The 20,887-nt window shown below is 50.1% G+C and overlaps 1 protein-coding gene across 1 annotated transcript in view; it reads right to left on the reverse strand.

Moving 5' to 3' along the window:
- shtn3 (shootin 3) overlaps nt 1–20,887 on the reverse strand; it is a 150,460-nt gene that overhangs the window by 17,639 nt on the left and 111,934 nt on the right. The window contains exons 9-13 of the mRNA XM_038795366.1: nt 19,473–19,626; nt 18,003–18,168; nt 17,234–17,304; nt 15,314–15,414; nt 11,556–11,573 (exon numbers count right to left, since the gene is read on the reverse strand). Coding sequence (XP_038651294.1) covers nt 11,556–11,573; nt 15,314–15,414; nt 17,234–17,304; nt 18,003–18,168; nt 19,473–19,626 — 510 coding nt within the window. The remainder of the gene's footprint in view (nt 1–11,555; nt 11,574–15,313; nt 15,415–17,233; nt 17,305–18,002; nt 18,169–19,472; nt 19,627–20,887) is intronic.

Raw genomic sequence — 20,887 nt, forward strand, 5'->3', positions numbered from 1 at the left:
AGAGGAACAACATTCACCACTCTCCAGTCCTCTGGCACTATCCCCGTGGACAGTGAGGACCCAAAGATCAAAGCCAAAGGCTCTGCAATCTCATCCCTTGCCTCCCAAAGAATCCTTGGATATATCCCATCTAGCCCAGGGGACTTGTCGATCCTCAGGTTTTTCAAAATTGCTAATACATCCTTCTTCAGATCATCTACCTCCCCCAGCCTACCCGCTGTCTCATCCTCAAAAACATGGCCCCTCTCCTTGGTGAGCACCGAAGAAAAGTATTCATTCAACACCTCTCCTATTTCTTCTGACTCCATGCACAAGTTCCCACTATTATCCTTGACCGGCCCTACCCACACCCTGGTCATTCTTTTATTTCTCACATAAGAGTAAAAAGCCTTGGGGTTTTCCTTGATCCAACCCGCCAAGGACTTCTCATGCCCCCTCCTAGCTCTCCTAAGCCCCTTTTTTAGCTCATTCCTTGCTACCTTGTAACCCTCAAGCGACCCAACTGAACCTTGTTTTCTCATCCTTACATACTCTTCCTTTTTCCTCTTGACAAGACATTCAATCTCTTTTGTGAACCATGGTTCCCTTACACGGCCATTTCCTCCCTGCCTGACCGGGACATACCTATCAAGGACACGCAGTATTTGTTCATTGAACAAGCTCCACTTTTCATTTGTGCCTTTCCCTGACAGTTTCTGTTCCCATCTTATGCTCCCTAATTCTTGCCTAATCGCATCATAATTACCCCTCCCCCAATTATAAACCTTGCCCTGCCGTATGGCCTTATCCCTCTCCATTGCAATAGTGAAAGATACCGAACTGTGGTCACTATCTCCAAAGTGCTCTCCCACAAACAAATCTAACATTTGGCCCGGTTCATTACCCAGTACCAAATCCAATGTGGCCCCCCCCCCCTCTTGTCGGCCTATCGACATATTGTGTCAGGAAACCCTCCTGCACACACTGTACAAAAACTGCCCCATCCAAACTGTTCGACCTATAGAGGTTCCAATCAATATTTGGAAAGTTAAAGTCACCCATGACAACTACCCTGAGACCTCTACACCTATCCATAATCTGTTTTGCAATTTCTTCCTCCGCATCTCTATTACTATTTGGAGGCCTATAGAAAACTCCTAACAATGTTCACGCTCCTTTCCTGTTTCTAACTTCGGCCCATATTACCTCAGTAGGCAGATCCCCTTCAAACTGCCTTTCTGCAGATGTTAAACTATCCTTGATTAACAATACTACTCCTCCACCTCTTTTACCACCTTCCCTACTCTTACTGAAACATCTGTACCCCGGTACTTCCAACAACCATTCCTGTCCCTGTTCTAACCATGTCTCCGTAATGGCCTCAACATTGTAGTCCCAAGTACCAATCCACGCTCCAAGTTCACCTACCTTATTCCGGATGCTCCTTGCATTGAAGTAGACACACTTCAACCCACCTTTCTGTCTACCGGTACACTCCTGCGACCTTGATACCCTCCTCAGTACCTCACTACTCTCAACACTGGCTTTTGGACTACAGCTCGTTTTCCCAGCCCCCTGACAAATTAGTTTTTTAAAAAGAGAATATAATTTACCATTGCTGGCTGGTCAACTCCATCATTTCATCTTATAAACCCAGTAGGAGAATTTTAACCCCAAAAACAGATTTTCAGAAACTGTGATCCCAAAACCAACCTGTCTACTTCAGCTTTAGTGCAGGCAGGAGTGGAGACAGGTGGTCAACATGGTCTAAGGAGGCGGGTCCCTCATTTTCAATGTTTTAAACAGGCTGTGCGCCGAAATAGTTTTCCTCTGTTCCAGCTTGAAAACTGGCTGGCCGCATAAAACCCAGAAGCTAAAGAGAGGTGAGCACTGCTGCATGGAAGAAATACTGTTCAAACACTGCTTGTGGACAAGGAGAGGCAGGAGTGCTCTACCCTGGTTGACACCCTGCTAACCGCTCATTGAGCAGAAGAATCCCTGCATAGCCCCTGCCCTGGTGAACAGAGCACCCCAAACACTCTGACCTCCCTCTCCCATATTGCAGCCTCATGTTGATGTTGAATTTGTGCTGCAATAGAATACATACTTTAAGTTGGGAATTAATCACAACTGTCCCCCCAATTGAGGAAGGATTAGTAGTGAATCTTGCACAAACCAGTTCACTCTAGGCGTCTGCAAAGACTTGAGAGAGTCTGTGGGCGCAATTTTCCGGAAAGGTTTCTAAGTGTGGTAGCGAGCAGGAATTGCCGTGAGCTTCCCGGCACAAGCGAGGCTGGTAACGTTATTTAACGTTGATTGGTCCACTCAACAAGGTGAAACAGGCTTTTCTCCACAAATAAAGGCTAACCAGCCAATTCGCCGGGTCTGCAATCGCCCCCCCCCCCACCCCCCCCCATCCCCCGCTAACAAGGTCGAGCAGCACTTGTTCAGCCAACCCCAGCCAGCTCACAACAATGGCGTCGAGGAGACCAGCCCCAAGATTCGGGGACACTGACCTGGGGAGCTCGTAGACGCAGTGGAGGCCAGGATGGATGTCTCGTTCCCACAAGGGTCCCGGAGGGTGAGCCAGTGCTGCCTGGGACGAGGTGGCGGCAGCTGTGAGCACCGGGAGTGTGACCAGGGGGACTGGCCTCCAATGCCGATATAGCAGGCAGCAAGAGTGAGAACTCACCAATGGCACCTCCCCCCCCCCCCCCCCCCCCCCCCGCCCCCAATGGGCGCATCCACACCCCAGCTCTCCATGCTATCTCCAACTCTCCATCCACCCCCTCCCCTTTCAACCGCCTCCCCCCAACCATCCCTTCACATCCCCCCTTCCCACCACTGTGAACCACACGTGTGGCTAATGATGCCCTCTATGTCTCCTCAAGAAAAGCTCTTCCATAATAGTCGGCAGAGGACCCAGACTGGCGGAGGGTGCCCGACTTAAGAATCCTCACCTCCTTCGAGGAGCGAGCCCTGGAGGTGACTGGGGTAGCCAAGGACAGATCAGTCACCAATTCGGAGGCTGGCGGACGCTGCAGAGGTGAGAAACCACTGGGCTCCACCTGGAGGACCTGTCAAACGGGAGTTGTTATTGCCTTACTGATTGACCCATCCCTCCCACTGACCACATGTCCATTCTCCCGCATGTCCTCCAGCCGACGGCGCCGGCCAATTCCGGGAGGCACCCTCTCCCGCCTCCCAGGAGGCTACCTTGGAGGAGAGCTCTGAGGGTGCAACCATTATAGTCGTGACAGAGCTGTCATCCCCACCCTCCATCAGTGCAGATACACGCACCTCGGTGGGACATGTCAGTGGACATGCTTTGGGGGTACAATCTGGTGAGCACCACACTGTTGCTGATGCACATCAGGTAGAGGCTGGAATGCCCAGGCTAGACAGCAGTCGGAAGGCTGCTGGATCCCAGGACCCAGCTGGGTCCCAGCCTGATGCTGAGCCATTGGTATAGAGTTACCCAGAGCTGTTGGAGATGATAGGGAGCAGCTGGGACATTCAGAGGGAGATGTCAGCACCACTCCAGCAAATCCATAGCCACTTGGAGGTATCCCAGAGGCTACGGGTGCAGGAGATGGTGCCGGCAATGAGTGGCACTTAAACCAACACTGCGAAGGTGGCGACGGCAGTGGAGAGCCTGGTGCACAACGTCAGCATCATTAGTGAAGGTGTCCAAGGTGTGGCACAGTCGGTGACGGCCATGGCTGAGCATCTTGGCAGAATGTCTGTCTCACTGGGGGATGTCGCCTAGTACCAGGCTGACCTTGATGTGTTTCTGCGGGACGTGTCTAACTCTCAGATGGGAATGGCCGAGGTGCTGTGGAGCTTGTCCCAGTCGCAGGTGGGCATTGACGACGCACTGCAGGGTATGTCCCAGTCACTGAGAAGCATCACCGAGGGCGTTGACACAATGGTGCAGACCATGGTGAACTGCCAGGGCTGGCAGAGCCAGATGATGCAGGGGCAGCCGGGGCTCGAACCAGCTGCCCCTCTGTCTCAAGGTGAACCCCAGGGCTCTGTGGGCACCGAGTGGGAGGAGGGGGTGCTGAGTTGCAGCCCAGATCCGTCCCATGGAGTGGCGACAGTGGCCACCAGCTCCCCCCTGGACGCTGTGTCTCAAAGTCAGCACACAGGACAGGGCGGCACGGCAGTGCATGTGCCGCCTAAACGTAGTGGTACACCTAAAGGTAGTGGTAGAGCTAGGAGGGCAAGGCACATAGAATCATAGAATTTACAGTGCAGAAGGAGGCCTTTGGCTTATTGAGTCTGCACCGGCCCTTGGAAAGAGCACCCTACCCAAGCCCATACTTCCACCCTATCCCCATAACTCAGTAGCCCCACTCCACCTCACCTTTTTGGACACTAAGAGCAATTTAGCATGGCCAATCCACCTAACCTGCACATCTTTGGACTGTGGGAGGAAACCGGAGCACCCGGAGGAAACCCATGCAGACACGAGAACGTGCAGACTCCACACAGATAGTCACCCAAACCAGGAATCGAACCTGGGACCCTGGAGCTGTGAAGCAACTGTGCTAATCACTTTGCTACCACGCTGCACGTTGAGGATCACTGAGGGCAGGGGGATAGGCTGTGCAGTTGGAGGCTGGGGACGGCACTATCGGGAGAGTGGAGACTTGTATTACACATTAAACACCCTTGTGCACCACCAGTATGATGGCTGTCACTTTCTTCTGCAATGCGGATGTTGGGCCAACATCCAAATCCTTGGCCCATCTCTCCAGGCATCTCCGCCTCCCCATGGCACCTACCCACCCTCTGGCTGTGGGCATATCCCTAGAGCTGTGTCCCAACCCTGGGTGTTTGGATGGTGGCTGTTGCATGTGTGGTGTTGCCTCCCGCAGTGTTCAGGCACAGTGTCCAGGCATTAGGGTGTCATTGGGATGCTGGGCAATGACTCTCACATTGCCCACCCACCCACGAGAATCCACTTGGGTTGTGCTCACTTTTTAAAAAAATTTAGATTACCCAATTATTTTTTCCAATTAAGGGGCAATTTAGCGTGGCCAATCCACCTACTCTGCACATTTTTGGGTTGTGGGGACGAAACCCACGCAGACACGGGGAGAATGTGCAAACTCCACACGGACAGTGACCCAGAGCCGGGATCGAACCTGGGACCTCAGCGCCGTGAGGCAGTTGTGCTAACCACTAGGCCACCGTGCTGCCAGGGTTGTGCTCACTTAACCATGACTGCCAATTCCCTATTAGCAATAGCCTTCAGCCATATGGCCAGAGGCCTCGGTAGCCCTGGGGTTTTGGGTGGTCGGTGGGGCAGAAGGGCAGGGACAAGGGTTGCTCCAGGAATGAGTACACATGATCCAGGGGTATGATGGTGCCGTTAGCGGTTGCCCCCCCAGGTTGCCTCCCTCCCCCCACCCTCTTTTGGTAACCCACCCCTGCGGAGGCCCCCCCCCCCTCCAGGCGTGGGTCCCCCATCCCCACCGAGCACAGGGGTGGCAATCCTAGCACCACCTGGGCTCTTTGTCTGTGAGCAAAGATCTCTACTCACCTCCTCGGCTGCCCACAGAAGCCCTTCCGCCAGTTTCATGTTTTTCAGAAGCTCCATGTTGAGCTTTGCGTGAGCACTTGCTGGGGAGGTTGCTGAATGTCGGGAGGCCGTTGGATAAGGGTTGGGCTCCCGTTAATTGTATGGAAATGGGGCTTAAGTGGTGAGAACTCGATTTTGCCTACAGGAGCGGGCCGGTTGCATCACAAACTGTTTGGCGCCTGGCGCGGTTCTCGTTTTTGGCCTCTCCCAGCCTCGTTTCGCCTGAGCAAGAGTGTAACGAGGCCTGAGAATCGTGTCCTGTGACTTCAGTGAACTGGAAATAAAGCTGTTTTAAGGTATGGTCTAGCTTCAGACTCATTCTTCCTCAACATAAAATCATTGGAATTAATAAGCCACCTCTCAGTTTGCCTGGCTGAGTGCAGGGATGCAGAGTTAAAAAATAGTAATTGGGTCTTTGTATTAAATTCAGCAGGGCCTGAGTGAAATCTGGCAGGGCCTGAGTGAAATCCAGCAGGGCCTGAGTGAAATCCAGCAGGGCCTGAGTGAAATACAGCGGGGCCTGAGGAAATCCAGCAGGGCCTGAGGAAATTCAGCAGGGCCTGAGTGAAATCCAGCAGCGCCTGAGTGAAATCCAGCAGGGCCTGAGGAAATCCACCAGGGCCTGAGGAAATCCAGCAGGGCCTGAGTGAAATCCAGCAGGGCCTGTGAAATCCAGCGGGGCCTGAGTGAAATCAAGCAGGGCTTGAGTGAAATCCAGCAGGGCCTGAGTGACATCTAGCAGGGCCTGAGTGACATCTAGCAGGGCCTGAGTGAAATCCAGCAGGGCCTGAGTGACATCTAGCAGGGCCTGAGTGAAATCCAGCAGGGCCTGTGAAATCCAGCAGGGCCTGAGTGAAATCAAGCAGGGCTTGAGTGAAATCCAGCAGGGCCTGAGTGACATCTAGCAGGGCTCGAGTGAAATCCAGTGGGCCTGTTTTGTGACCTAAGATGTCCCCCGACCTCCCTCAACAACACCCCCCCCCCCCTCCCCCCCCCCGCACACATTAAGGAAGAATTACATTTACTGCAGCAGCACCCAGAAGCATCTGAAAGCTTCAAATATGGCAAATGACTTTGAAATACGGTAACTGTTGTTTGGGTAGCCCTTCACTAGTGGTTATGCCATTAGTCCAGAGATGTTACTAACCCAATAAACCTGGATTCATGATTCGGGGGCTTGGGGCTGGGCCGGAGAATATCTGCGACCGGCATGAATCGTGCCACGCCGCCCCGATGCTGGCACACCATTGGCGGTGGCATGGTTGGCGTGGCACTGGTTGGGGGCCAGTCTACGAGGCTAGCCCGCCGATTCTCGGCCTGGGATGGGCCAAACGGCTGTCGAGTCCTGCCAGCGCCATCCGTGCTCTCAGCCGGCGGGAACTTGGCGTAGAAGGGTCGGGGCGGCCTGTGGGGGGGTTTCTGACTCTGGGGGGGAGGGGGGCTTCCAATGTGGCCTAGCCCGCGTTCGGGGCCCACTGATCAGCGGGCCGGCCTCTCAGGCTGGCGGCCTCCTTTCTTCCGCGCCGGCCCCTGTAGTCCTGCGCCATGTTGCGTTGGGGCCGGCACGTTGAAGGAAGCCACTGCGCATGCGCGCGTTGGTGCCGGTGCCATTGCAAATGCACGGATCCCGCGGCGCCCAGTTTGCACCGGGATCAGCAGCTGGAGCGGCATGAATCGCTCCAGTGCCGTGCTGGTCCCCTGTAGGGGCCAGAATTGCTGATCCTGAGGCCTTGTTGACGCTGTCGAGAAACACAATGGCCTTTCTCGATGGCGTCAACACTTAGCCTCAGGATCACAGAACCCCGCCCAGATGTGTGAGTTCAAATCCCACCACTGGGCATCTGGGGAATTTAAATTGAGTTAAATGCACCAGAAATAAAAGGTTCCTCTCAGTAATGTTGATCTTGAAACTAGGGGATTGTTAGTTCTCGTTCACTAATGTCCTTTAGGCTAATATCCTGAGGCTGTTTAGCACAGGGCTAAATCGCTGGCTTTGAAAGCAGACCAAGGCAGGCCAGCAGCACAGTTCAATTCCCGTAACAGCCTCCCCGAACAGGCGCTGGAATGTGGCGACTAGGGGCTTTTCACAGTAACTTCATTTGAAGCCTACTTGTGACAATAAGCGATTTTCATTTAGGGGAGGAATCTGCCATCCTTCCCCGGTGTGGCCTACATGTGACTCCAGACCTCCAGATTCTTAACTGCCCTCTGAAATGGCCGAGCAAACTGGTGGGTGATTTAGGCATGGACAATAAACGTTGTGTCTTGCCAGAAACACCCACAGCCCGTGAATTAAATAATTCTCAACATCAGGTTTACGTAATTATTACTTGGAAAAGGTTGCTGAATATTAACTTTCTTTAAAAAAACAGTCCGGTAATGATCCAGCAACAGGGAAAGATTGCTCAGATGTATCACGTACTCAAAGATGCAGTGATCGCTAATTTTAGATATTCACGACTATGGTCTCTTCTGACCAATCTGGCCCTAATTTTTTAAATACATATATTGGAGCTCGCATAACCATAGAAACAATAGCAAAGTAAGAGCGACGTCAAGGTTTTATTCCCTCAATTGATTCACATTAAGGGCAGACCATCCTTAAGGCGGCAGCCGAGCCTGCAAAGCAGCTCGACTGCCATCGCTGCGCCTGGAGGTTGTCAAGGCAGCTGAGCCCAAGTTGGTCTGGCACAAGTGATCATCTCCTCAGGGTATCTGCGCAGTTGGAGTTCACACCAAGTCACAGGAGATCATGCCTCAAATGTTAGCACAATATTTCTACCAGCTCCCAGACTCTCTTGTCAAAGGAATAGGGATTGGACGCAAATTAGATACTTTATTCTCCCCAAGAGGATTTTGAAGATGGCAACTTGTCACCTCAAATGAAGGGAGAGAATCGGCATCACATAATGTTGGATACTAAGACACACTTTCAATTTAAAATTATTCATACTAATAAGTAATTAATTAAAAAACTGATGACAATAGGCTCCCCTAATGGGACAGACGGTAAGGGCACTGAGCTAAATAGAGCAGAGTGGCCAAAGATTGATCCAAATCCTCTGGGTTCATTGTGGCTGGCAAGGGGGCTGAATCAGCCAGAGTTCCCATACATAGAACATAGAACAGTACAGCACAGGTCCTTCGGCCCTCAATGTTGTGCCGAGCAATGATCACCCTACTCAAACCCACGTATCCACCCTATACCCGTAACCCAACAACCCCCCCCCCCCCTTAACCTTACTTTTTAGGACACTACGGGCAATTTATCATGGCCAATCCACCTAACCCACACATCTTTGGACTGTGGGAGGAAACCGGAGCACCCGGAGGAAACCCACGCACACACGGGGAGGACGTGCAGACTCCGCACAGACAGTGACCCAGCCGGGAATCGAACATGGGACCCTGGAGCTGTGAAGCATTTATGCTAACCACCATGCTACCGTGCTGCCTGTTACATCTGCTGGGAAAAGACAGCCTTGGGTGTGATGTGAGAGCAGCACTTGTATTGAGCTGTGATTCCCCCTATATGTTTGAATTACCCACTGCCGCTCTCTAGTCTAGACTCAAAACAAGAAGAATGACCCCTTGAATGAATAGAAGAGGGCGGAGGCAGCACGTTGGCACAGTGGTTAGCACTACTGTCTCACAGCACCGAGATCCCAGGTTCGATCCCGGCTCCGGGTCACTGTCCGTGTGGAGTTTGCACATTCTCCCCGTGTTTGCGTGGGTTTCGCCCCCCTCAGCCCAAAGATGTGCATGGTAGATGGAGTGCCCCTTAATTGGAAAAAATGAATTGGGTACTCTAAACCTATTTTTAAAAAAAGAATAGAAGAGGGCAGTCAGTGCCGTGGAATTATACACCAAGGATGACCATCTTAATAATAATAATGTTTTTTTATTGTCACAAGTAGGCTAACAACACTGCAATGAAGTTACTGTGAAAAGCCCCCAGGCGCCACATTCCGGCGCCTGTTCAGGATTCTCAGCTGGTACGGGAATTGAACCCGCGCTGCTGGCCTTGTTCTGCAGCACAAACCAGCTGTCTAGCCCACTGAGCTAAACCAGCTCAGAGCTGGGGATGGACGGGGAAAGGAAAGGGAAAAATATCCTTTTGGAACAGAGCAATCAGAAATCACAGGAGTGCAGAATCAGGCAAGTGGCATCAGTGCTATTCCACTTCTGAGGTACAGATGGACCACAAACTGTCTTCTCATGTCTCAGATAACAGCAAAGGAGACATTTCAATGAGAGCAGGCAAAGTCTGGGCGTGTAATTCATTCCTTGGGTGACTGATGTTCAAACAATTTCTGGCATGCTACAATGTGTTATTTATAATGTAAATTTTATGTTAAAGAAACACCGCACAAGCGTTCCCCCCCCTTAGAGTCAGAGCATTTTACAGCACAAAAAGAGGCCTTTCGGCCCATCGTGTTTGTGCCAGCCATTAAGCACCTATCTATTATAATACCATCTTCCAGCTCTTGATCCGCAGCCTACTACGCTGTGGGGCAGGAATCTCCCGCAACTGGCCGGATGGCCCGACACCGGCGCCCAGAGTGGCGTGAACCTCACCGGCATCGGAGCGACCGCAACTTGCGGAATCCACCGCACTTCCAGGGGCTAGGCTGGTGCCAGAGGGGTTGGCGCTGTGCCAACCGGCGCCCAAGGGCCGGCGTGAGTTGGCGCATGCGTAGTACCGCCGGCATGGTTTCCGCGCATCCGCAGACTGGCAGGCGTGTTCCTGCGCATGCGCAGGGGGGGTTCTTCTCTGCGTTGGCCACGGCGGAGCCCTACAGAGGCCGGCGCGGAAGGAAAGAGTGCCCCCACGGCACTGGCCCGCCCGCAGATGGGTGGGCCCCGATCGCGTGCCAGGCCACCGTGGGGGTCCCCCCGGGGCTGGATCCCCCTGCGCCCCCCCGAGGACTCACCTAGCCGGCCTACAAGCCAGGTCCCGCTGTGTGGGACCAGGTCCAATCCACGCCGGTGGGACTGCCCAGGAAACGATGGCCGCTCGGCCCATCGGGGCCTAGAGAATTGCCGGTGGGGGGGGGGGGGGGGGGGGGTGGCGCTGCCAACGGCCCCAGACCAGCGCAGCCTAAACCCGCCCCCGCCTGAAAACCGGCCCCGGAGAATACGGCAGCTGGCATTGGAGCGGCGGGGCGGGATTCACGCCGTTCCCCGGGGATTCTCCGACCTGGCAGGGTGTCGGAGAATCCCGCCCGTGGTGTTTTAAGTGCTCATCTAAATGCTTCTTAAGTGCTGTGATGCTTCCCACCTTTTCTACCCTATTTTGTACACCTCAATCCCCCCTCAACCTTCTCTGCTCGAAGGCAAACAACCCCAGCCTAACCAGCCTCTCTTCATAGCTGAAAATATTCCAGCCCCGGCAATATCGCCTCTGCACCCTTTCCAGTGCAATCACATCCTTCCTATAGTATGGCAACCAGAATTGCGCACAGTACTCTAGCCGTGGCCTAAAGAGTGTTTTACACAGCTCCATCGTAACCCCTCTACCTGATGACCTGACTCACCTGATGAAAGAGCTGCGCTCCGAAAACTAGTGATTCCAAATAAACCTGTTGGGTATTACCTGGTACTGTAAGACTTCTTACTGTGCCCACCGCAGTCCAACGCTGGCATCTCCACTTTATATTCTATGCTTTGGCTAATAAAGGCAAGTCTCGGTTATGCCTTTTAAAGCAACTTATATACCCTTTCATCTGCCGTCAGGGACCTATGGACATGCATCCCAAGGTCCCTCTGGCCCTTTGTACTTCCTAGCATTCCACTGTTCATTGCCTTGTTAGTCCTCCCAAAACCTATCACCTCACACGAAGCGAAAAAGGATACCAAACAATCCCTTTAATTTGTGACTTCTGTTGTACACCTTTAAGAGGAGCTTCCAAAACATGCGTGAGTGACAGTGAGGAGTAGCGGGGGTGGTGGGGGAGGGGGGGTGAGAGAAGAAGAGAAGTCCTACCTTGTTACTAACTTTCCTCTTCAGAATGGAAACCACCGAGCAGCCAGCAAGGAAGGCAAGGAGAGAAAGAGACTATAAGTGTAACGCCTCATAAAATATCATCTACAGTAACACACTGTCCAGGAGTCAAAGTTGAAAACCAACCATATTAATATTTACGGAAAAATCATAAAAATTAAATAAAAGGGCAGCACGGTGGCACAATGGATTAGCCCTGCTGCCTCACGGCGCCGAGGTCCCAGGTTCGATCCCGGCTTTGGGTCACTGTCCATGTGGAATTTGCACATTCTCCCCGTGTTTGTGTGGGTTTCGCCCCCACAACCCAAAGATGTGCAGGCTAGGTAGATTGGCCATGCTAAATTGCCCCGTGATTGCCCCTTGATTGGAAAAATGAATTGGGTACTCTAAATTTATTTTTAAAAATACAGATTAATTAAATACAGGATTATTCAGCCCACCAAACTCATTGTTCCATAGAAACCTTTGGTAACGTCCATCGAGGTATCCAGCTACCTCTTGTATGACTTGAGTCTTTACCTCCAATATCATACCCAGAAACTCCACAAAGACATTTCCTGACATTAACCTTGCCTTATTTTAACCAATTTTGTATCTGTCGTCACCTGTACTGTAGTCATGGTTTAACTTGGCAACAGTGCTTAGAGTCAACCTTTAGAGTCCCAGGTGATATCTGATACACACTCAGGAGGTCCTCTCTTCCAAGGTTTGCTAACCTGTCCTTGTTTGCTGATGCTATGTCGGCTTCCCAGCAGAATCCAAGCTGGTCGGGTCAGAAAAGTGTCTGGGGAGCCATTCCACCAGCTCCTGATGCCCATTAGATTTTGTGACTGTACTGACAGACGAATGTAGAATATGCCCACCCTTATATGGGTGGGTGTAAGCTAATGTGATGCAAATAGCAGGAGTATGTTACACAATGTATTTTCCAGCATTTGCACCAGAAGAACTCAAGAAAATAAAATGGGAAACAAGCTAACATCTTCATTACTAATATTGTGCATGCAATTTGTGACTGATTGTTTTCTAATGCCATTTACTGGGTGCTAAAGCTCACACTTGCTTGACCAGCCATTATATTTTGACTAATGCTATGAAAATAAACGTAATTCAGGTTGGTTCCTGACCAGCATTGTGGCCCATTGGTGTCACCAACAGCTACAATATTAGAAATGGAGAGAGATACACTTGTCCCATTTGTTCAATCAAAAGAAATGCCACGCAAACATCTGTTCCTACCTTCTCCCCGAGGACAATTTCAAACAATAAAACAAAGTTGCAAAGCAAAACTGAAAGATGCAAATTGAATACACCTCATCGTTTCCCTCACCAATTTATATAATTGATCTCTCCTCATCAGAAGGTGGCCTGGACCTACAAGCAGCTGCTCATTTACACCCATACTTCTCGCACCACCAGCAATTGGCTTCAAATTGACCCAAGAATGTTCCAGTTATACCAATTTGATCTTCTGGTTTTAAAGGGAAGTGGAACACATGCTGAATTTGGGCAGAGAATAATAGGCAGAGTTTGTTATGGAACACCGTGTCCTTTAACATACTGCAAGAAATTCCCTGGGAGATCTGCTATTGATGTACAAAGTTGTAAAACTTGGAGTCCTGACAATAAATAATTTCTGACTTTGATCAGCACAGGGGGAAAAAAACAGGCAGTGAAGGGTGCGTTTTCCCCTCCGTTTGGAAGGAGCAGCCATTAACGGTTGCTGAGAGCAGGCCTATGGCCTTCCAATTCCAGTAGCTACAAGCCATTATTGGGCAGAATGAATCGTACACTTCCACATGCTTTACCGTGTTTTCTTTCAGTAGACTGTCAGACAATCCTTTCAATCACTAGTAGAAGAGCAAAGATGGAAGAGTCTTTGGCTTAACAATATTCTTTCCATCTTGACTATAGTTGCCTCGGGCAAGGTGCATTGTAACATCACAATCTGATCAGCCAGATTGACGTAATCCCATGTGTTCCAGCCCTTTGATCAGATTAGAGTGGAGCAGGTGTAGCTGGTTCAGACAGGACTACTACCACCTCAATGGGTGGGATTTTTCTGGCCCCGCCCATCGCTGGGTATCAAATGGTCCTGCCGAAAGACTTTTACCTGGGCTGCCAAATCTCCAGCAACAGGTCCCGCCACAATGGGACTGGAAAATCCCAGACTGTGGGCAGAATTTGGTGCTGCAGCATCGTCCTAGCCCCCTGTGGGCCGCAAAATGGGGTCCCGGAACGGGCGCTGACGCCAGAGTAAAACACTCCCATTTTTACTCCGGCATCGGCACTTAGCCGCCCGATGAAAGAATCCCACCCGATATCTGTGTTCAATTATCAATTCTTCAACATTCAGTCAAAAAGAAGAAAAATAATCAAATGTGCACACTTTATTCATTCAAATGTTTAGTTTGCATCTCTTTTGCTTTTTAGCTGTTCACTATTTCAAAAATATATGGTCAGCGTGGTTGCTGAACAGTGATCCAGCATCCAAATTTCTTTTTAAAAAATACACCAAGTAGCATCTAAATACTGGGGCTATTTACTGGATGGGATAGGACGAGGGAGGGTGATTTGTTCTCCTCTGAACCCCTGTCAATAGATTCCTAACATTATTTAATTTTTCTGTCTTCTACGATCAAATTAATTGAATTTTGGATCTATTTATCAAAACATGATAAAACTGTGCATTGGACTTCAGTACTAATGTTCACTTGTCATTAGGAGGATGTAGATAGTTCAGTTGCTTGAGGAGGTTATCATAGTAAGAAGTCTTACAACACAAGGTTAAAGTCCAACAGGTTTGTTTCAAACACTAGCTTTCAGAGCACAGCTCCTTCCTCAGGTGAATGAAAGATTCACCTGAGGAAGGAGCAGTGCTCCGAAAGCTCGTGTTTGAAACAAACCTGTTGGACTTTAACCTTGTGTTGTAAGACTTCTTACTGTGCTCACCCCAGTCCAACGCCGGCATCTCCACATCATGAGGAGGTTATGTCAACTTTTTGTTTTGTTCAGTTTTTTTTTTGCCACATTGGCATATGTGATCTAACAGAGCATTGGAACATTGGCATGATCTCAATGATGGCGGACACTTGAAGTGGATCACAGCCAAGGCAAAGAGTGTAGATGTCTCCTCTGCGTTTTGCCCCGTGTGAAGCATATTCAGCCAATCTCAGTGGGAACTAGACTATGGACATGGTTCTCCGTTGTGGAATCCCCCAGCCACCGCTGCTAGTGAGGCAAGAGATTTTGGTGCACTGATTCTCCACTCCCGCCACTTGTCAATGGGATTTCTCATTGAAGTTACCCTTGCCGCCAGGAAACCCACAGTCGAGGGTGCGCTGCCAGCGGGAGCAGAGAATTCTGCCGTCAGCAAACAATCGGAAAATTCCACCCCACAGGGAAATATTGTATCTTCACAATTGAAAAGAGTGATCCTCAAAATAGTGGTCTGGGGGCAGCATGGTGGCGTAGTGGTTAGCAATGCTGCCTCACGGCGCCGAGGTCCCAGGTTCGATCCCGGCTCTGGGTCACTGTCCATGTGGAGTTTGCACACATTCTCCCCGTGTTTGTGTGGGTTTTGCCCCCACAACCCAAAGATGTGCAGAGTAGGTGGATTGGACACGCTAAATTGCCCCTTAATTGGAAAAAAGGAATTAGATACTTTAAATTTATATTAAAAGAAATAGTGGTCTGGATGGTGGGGGGGAAAATATAAACCAAACTTTCAGGGATCTCACCTTCGCAACCTGGGCCACCGGCCGCAACATGACACCGTGCTTTATCCGTTCCATCATTTCATTCACAGCTTTCACTTTCACATCATCAATCCCAGTCTGGTCTGCAGCAAATGAGAGAGAGAGAGAATATAACAGTAATCTTACTCAAAACCACACTGAACCAGGGATCATCAGCAACTGCACTCCAGTAGTGGAACCTGTAATAGTGAGATACCCAGATTCCTTCTCCTCCAGCAGCGAAATGTGTGTGAATGTCTCCTTCCTTAGACTGGGACCTCCTGGATTTTAATTACGCATCCACAGAATTTTTCTTGCCACTTCAGATCTATTGAAACAAAACTGCAACTGAGGAGAGCTCAGCTTGATTGGTTCTTATTATATTCACAAGGAGGAGAAAGGGCTCATGTTCAGCTTGCAAACCTCATAGGGTTTTGGCTGGCTTTTTAATATTTCTTGCAAGGAGTAAAACTCTGCAGAGGGGAGCAGCTGCAAGTCAAACCATAGCAAATTTAGTTTATGGCTTGAATTGCAGGTTGCTCGGGTGGGCCCGAGGCCAACCCAGAAGTGCATGAAATTGCATGAGAAGTCATTGTGCGCGCAATTCAACGTCATCATGCACGTGAACAATATTTCAATTAGTGGACACGCGCGAGGGTCTGAAGCTCATCGACAATCACGCAGGCAATTTAGCCTATAAAAGGGCCAATTGAACCCAATTTTATGTGGCCCTTCTGCTTTTATGGTTAGCAGATGGCCCGATCGGTAAGCTGGCCGTTACATTTTAGCTTCAACTTCGTTCCATAGCAGGAGTCAGGGCTGAAATAAAATTGAAAAGGTTGCCTGGGGACTGAAGTTTATGTTTGAATGTGCTGACCAGACACTCCTTGCATAGTTTTTCTGTTGCTATTTATTTTTCACAGGTCTGCAGCTCTGTCAGACAGTTCCGCAGAGGCAGTTCCCCTGAGGGAGCACATTAGATGTTCAGACTGCACTGTCCCCTTTCTTGGTGCCCACTCTCTTTCCGCCCTCCCCAGCAGCACTTAGCCTTTCCCGGCGTGTGTTTCACATTGGCTGCCTGCTCATTGGTCAGCCAGCTTGAATTGTGCTCTGGAGCCGAACGTGGCCAGAAGCACTTTTGCGCCCAATTCCGGGCCTGCCCAGTACACTTGCCTGACAAGCAAATATTACAGCCCACATGTTTGGGGCCAATTTTAACTGAACCTGCCTAAAGTCAATGGGAACTAAAATTGGGTCGGTGTGCGGGTTGTCTTCTCTGTTGGAAAGATGCTGAAAACATCATCCCAACAGACCATGGGCGGGATTCTCCGTTTTAGCGGCAGAGTGTTGACGGCAACGACGGCGTCATCTGGCCGCTAGGAGCAGCGATCCCCCAACCCACAGAGGGCCAGCGCGTCACACAGCTCCAGCTGCCGAAACGGTCCCCAGCACTGCTGGCACGGGTTTGTGAAAGCGCACCACGGCCGGGGCGGGTCCGTGCATGCGCACCACGGCCGGCGGAAGTCTGTGCATGCGCGTGGGTTGCCGTCTCCGCACCGGCCCCCACGCAACATGGTGGAGACCTACAGGGGCCCAGCGCAGAGGAACATAGGCCCCCCCTTGAATTAGCCTGCCGCCAATAGAAGCCCCCGATTGCAGGACTGGCCACCGTAGACCCCCCCCCCCGGAATCGGATTGCCCCCCCCCCCCCAACCAGGACGGTCCCCGCAGCCAGAACGGCGAGGTCCCGCCGGGTCGGGCCACACGTGAACGACGCTGGCGGCACTCGGCGGGCACTCGGCCCGTCGAGCACGGAGAATCGTCCGGGGGGGGCGACACGGGATCGGAGAATCCCACCCCATATCTGTGATGTTGATGAGTATTGAGGCCTACTTCTGACATAACGTGTGGCTGATTACTTACTGTTGGTAGCTTCAGGCTTCGGTTGTGTCTTGGAGTTCTTGGACGATCTCCGTACTATAGCAATGAGGGAACTGTAAGAGATACAATGTGAGTCCCAACAGAGACAAAACAAATCACCTCTTCACAGCCACAATCAAAACTTTCTAAACTCCCGACAGCAAAGTCATTGGTCCTCCGTTTGCCACAATACCTCTGCAGCTGCTGATTTGTTCTACTCGCCCTCATTCCTCAGATGCTTTAATTCCCAACAAAACCATTGCTATCTTCCAGCTCTGTAATTCCTGTGATATTGTGCACATCTTTGCTGTCTTGAGTCCAAGACACAAAGACGTGAAATAACTCACAACTAGTTTAGCCACCTGTCCGCCATATCTGAATTGATCACATTAAGCTCAGCTGGACCTCGCTCTCCATGTCCTCTCAATACTCGAGCTTCAACTTAGTGGCAAAGATAACCCCAGGCACCTTTGCTCCGGTAGCTTCTTACGCCGCTGTCCCCTCTACTCTTCATCATCATCCCTCACCGTAAGTGTGAGGAATTTATGGATCTTGTCATTGAGATGATGAGCACCCATTCAGCTACTTTAATTGTTTCCCATTCCACACTTTTCCACCAAGCTAATCTTTCCCCTGCTACTGTCCGTACCCTCACTCTGAACCCCCCATCTCCCCCTAGTTTCAGTCCCCTACGCCCTCATCCAATAGACCAAGAGTCTGCTCCTTCAACCTCCTTCTCACAGCTAACCTGTGGTGGATTCTGGGTACGTACCTAATTGGGTTGCAACGTGTTGATGGAAGTGGAGGGGGAGGGGGAGGAGGGGGTGGAGGAGGGGGAGGAGGAGGTGGGGGTGGAGTTGGCGGAGGGGGTGGAGGTGGAGCTGTGGCGGGAGCGGATTCAATCACTTGAAATTTTATCTTCTCCTTTAAGTCTTTCACTGCGAAAATATGACAAGATGTACTTTAGTGCCCGGAATAATTCCCGCTGCTCTTTGTGTGCAGTAATTTCATTCTGAAAAGTGGATCTCATCAAAAAAAAGATGTTATATCAAGCTAAGTGTAGCCGTTCCATCTGGAACTGGAAGAAGAAATTGTGCTCCACCAAGAACAACGTTCATTTATATAGCACCTTTGACATAAGTGTCCCAAGGTGCTTCATAGGAGTGTCACCAAACAAAAATTGACACCAAATCACATAATAAGGTATTAGGATAGTGACCAAAAGCTTGCTCAAAGAGGTAGATTTTATCCTAAAGAAGCAAGAACTGAAGAGGCCGTGAGATTTAAAAAGAGCTTAGGGCTTAAGCAGCTGAAGAAACGCCCGTCAGTGGTGGAGCAATTAAAATTGAGAATGATAAAGAGACCAGAACTGAAGGAATGATGAGTTCTTAGGGCTGGTGGAGTTTATAGAGATATGGGGGGAAGTGGCTGGATGGCCATAGAGAATTTGAAATTGAGGCACCTCAGGACTGGGAGCCAACTGGTGTCAACGAACACAGGGGTGATGGATGAATGGGATTCAATACAAGTTAGAATATGGGCAGTAGATGTTTGGATAAGTGAAGTTAAACGGAAGGCAGAAGATAGGAAGCCAGTCAGGAGAGCATCTGTATCCACTGTTAATGTCACAAGCAGAATTGTACAGTTGTACAGTTTTTGCTTATTTGCAGTCCGAATAATGCCCAAGCTTCACTGATACTCTGCAATCAGAAAACGTTTCACAGTTACTTGTAATAATAATAATCTTTTTTGTCACAAGTAGGCTTACACTGCAATGAAGTTACTTTGAAAAGCCCCCAGCCGCCACATTCCGGCGCCTGTTCGGGTACACAGAGGGAGAATTCAGAATGTCCAATTCACCTAATGGCACATCTTTCGGGACTTGTGGGAGGAAACGGGAGCACCCGGAGGAAACCCATGCAGCCATAGGGAGAACGTGCAGTTCTTTAATCAGGGATATCGCCATAAACAATGGCAAGAATTTTCCAGCCCTGCCCTGGCAGATTCCCTGCGCCGGACATAGCAAGCAATTCAATTGTTCATTGCCTTTGATGGGAACGGAAGATCTTGCAGGTGGCAAGAGCTGGGAAATTCCGGATAATGTGTCTGCCCCATTTCCTACATTACAACATTGCGTACACTTGGAAAAAGTACTTCCTTGGCTGAAATGCACTTTGGGACACACTGTGGTTGAGACTCTATATGAATGGAAACTCATTCCTTCTTTACATTCAGTTCACACCTTGCTCTTCCAGCTCACAGTTCCTCTCCTCCACCTCCTGTACCCGTTGTTCTGACTCCCGTCTCTCCTCCTCAATCATCTCCAATTGTCTATGTAGTGTACCCAATTCCTTCTGCAATGCAGATTCATTCAGACGAGACTCCAGCTCTTGAGTCTGTGGAGGAAGGGCGTGTAAATTATTACCATTTTATAACATGGAGGTTCTCGGTGCCTCAGTTTGCATTCAGCTGGTGCTGTATAAACCATCAGCTCACCGCAAAATGGTACACGATGGCGTTCAGCTGGGTTACAGCACCATAACTATATCTACATTTCAATCAGGTGCGTCATAACCAACTCCGACCTGCAAGAATTAAAATTTAACAGCATCTCAGAATAGTGGTATTAGTGTTTGGTAGGGGGGAGCGAGGTGGGGTGTTTAGCAGCAGGGAAACCTGAAACAATCAGATTTCCTGGATGTCCAGCCCAATTTAACAGAAGGACTGAATTTAAAGAAGTTTTAAAACATTTCTTGACTTTGATTTTTTTTTAAAAGGCTGTTTCCCACATGCAGCCAGACAGACTGAAGGCTGGCTGTCATGCAGGCCTGAGGAACCAGGCCGCACCTGGCCATCTGTTATCGGAAGTGGTAAATGACCATGAGGAACAGGGTCATCGGGAGGGTATCAGATAAATCACAGGGTGGGAGTTGGGCAGATCGCAGTGAGGGTAGGGGATGTGAAGTTGGAGTAATCACAGTGAGGGAGAAGCCGGACAGATGACAAGCGGGAAATTGGACAGATCACAGGGGGTTTAGACAATCACGAGGGGGAGACGGTGCCAATTTACTTGTTGGCCTGTTGGGCTCGAAGAAACATTCTTGTTCCGCCTTGTCTATAAGCAGTGCTGAGAAGGCACTTACCTCACTGACATGGCCCTTTGAGCCTCCTTTTATCTGCCGGGTTTCCCGAGTTCTGGGAAACTGATCTCCGGATTTTAAAATTACATAAAATTGGACGCCTGTAAGCTCCTTAAAGTATTTTAAGGACTGACACAGCTTCTGAGAGTAAACTGTTTGCCAGCTCTCCGATCTCCAGCTGCTAAAACCAGATCTACCCTGGTAGTTTTGGTAAGTTGGAGGGCAGTGGAGGGCTACAATTCCACTCTGTGTACTTAGTGGATTTGTCAGAGGTGCAGTCTTTTGGATGAGGTGTAAAGTGTCGACACATCTGTCTTCCCTTGGTAAATATGAAAGATCCCATGGCACCATGTCAAAGAAAAATATGGAAGTTTGTTCCGGCACTTTGATAAATGTTCACCCCTCAGCGAACATACCAAACCAGATGATCTGGTTGTTATAACGTTGCTCTGTTTGAATGGTGGGGGCAGGGGGGTTGTGGGTTGGGTGCATCCCGAGCCCTCGCTGGTCCTGCCCA

This window comes from Scyliorhinus canicula, chromosome 4, assembly GCF_902713615.1.
Source record: "Scyliorhinus canicula chromosome 4, sScyCan1.1, whole genome shotgun sequence".
In the NCBI taxonomy this organism is placed as follows: Eukaryota; Metazoa; Chordata; class Chondrichthyes; order Carcharhiniformes; family Scyliorhinidae; genus Scyliorhinus; species Scyliorhinus canicula.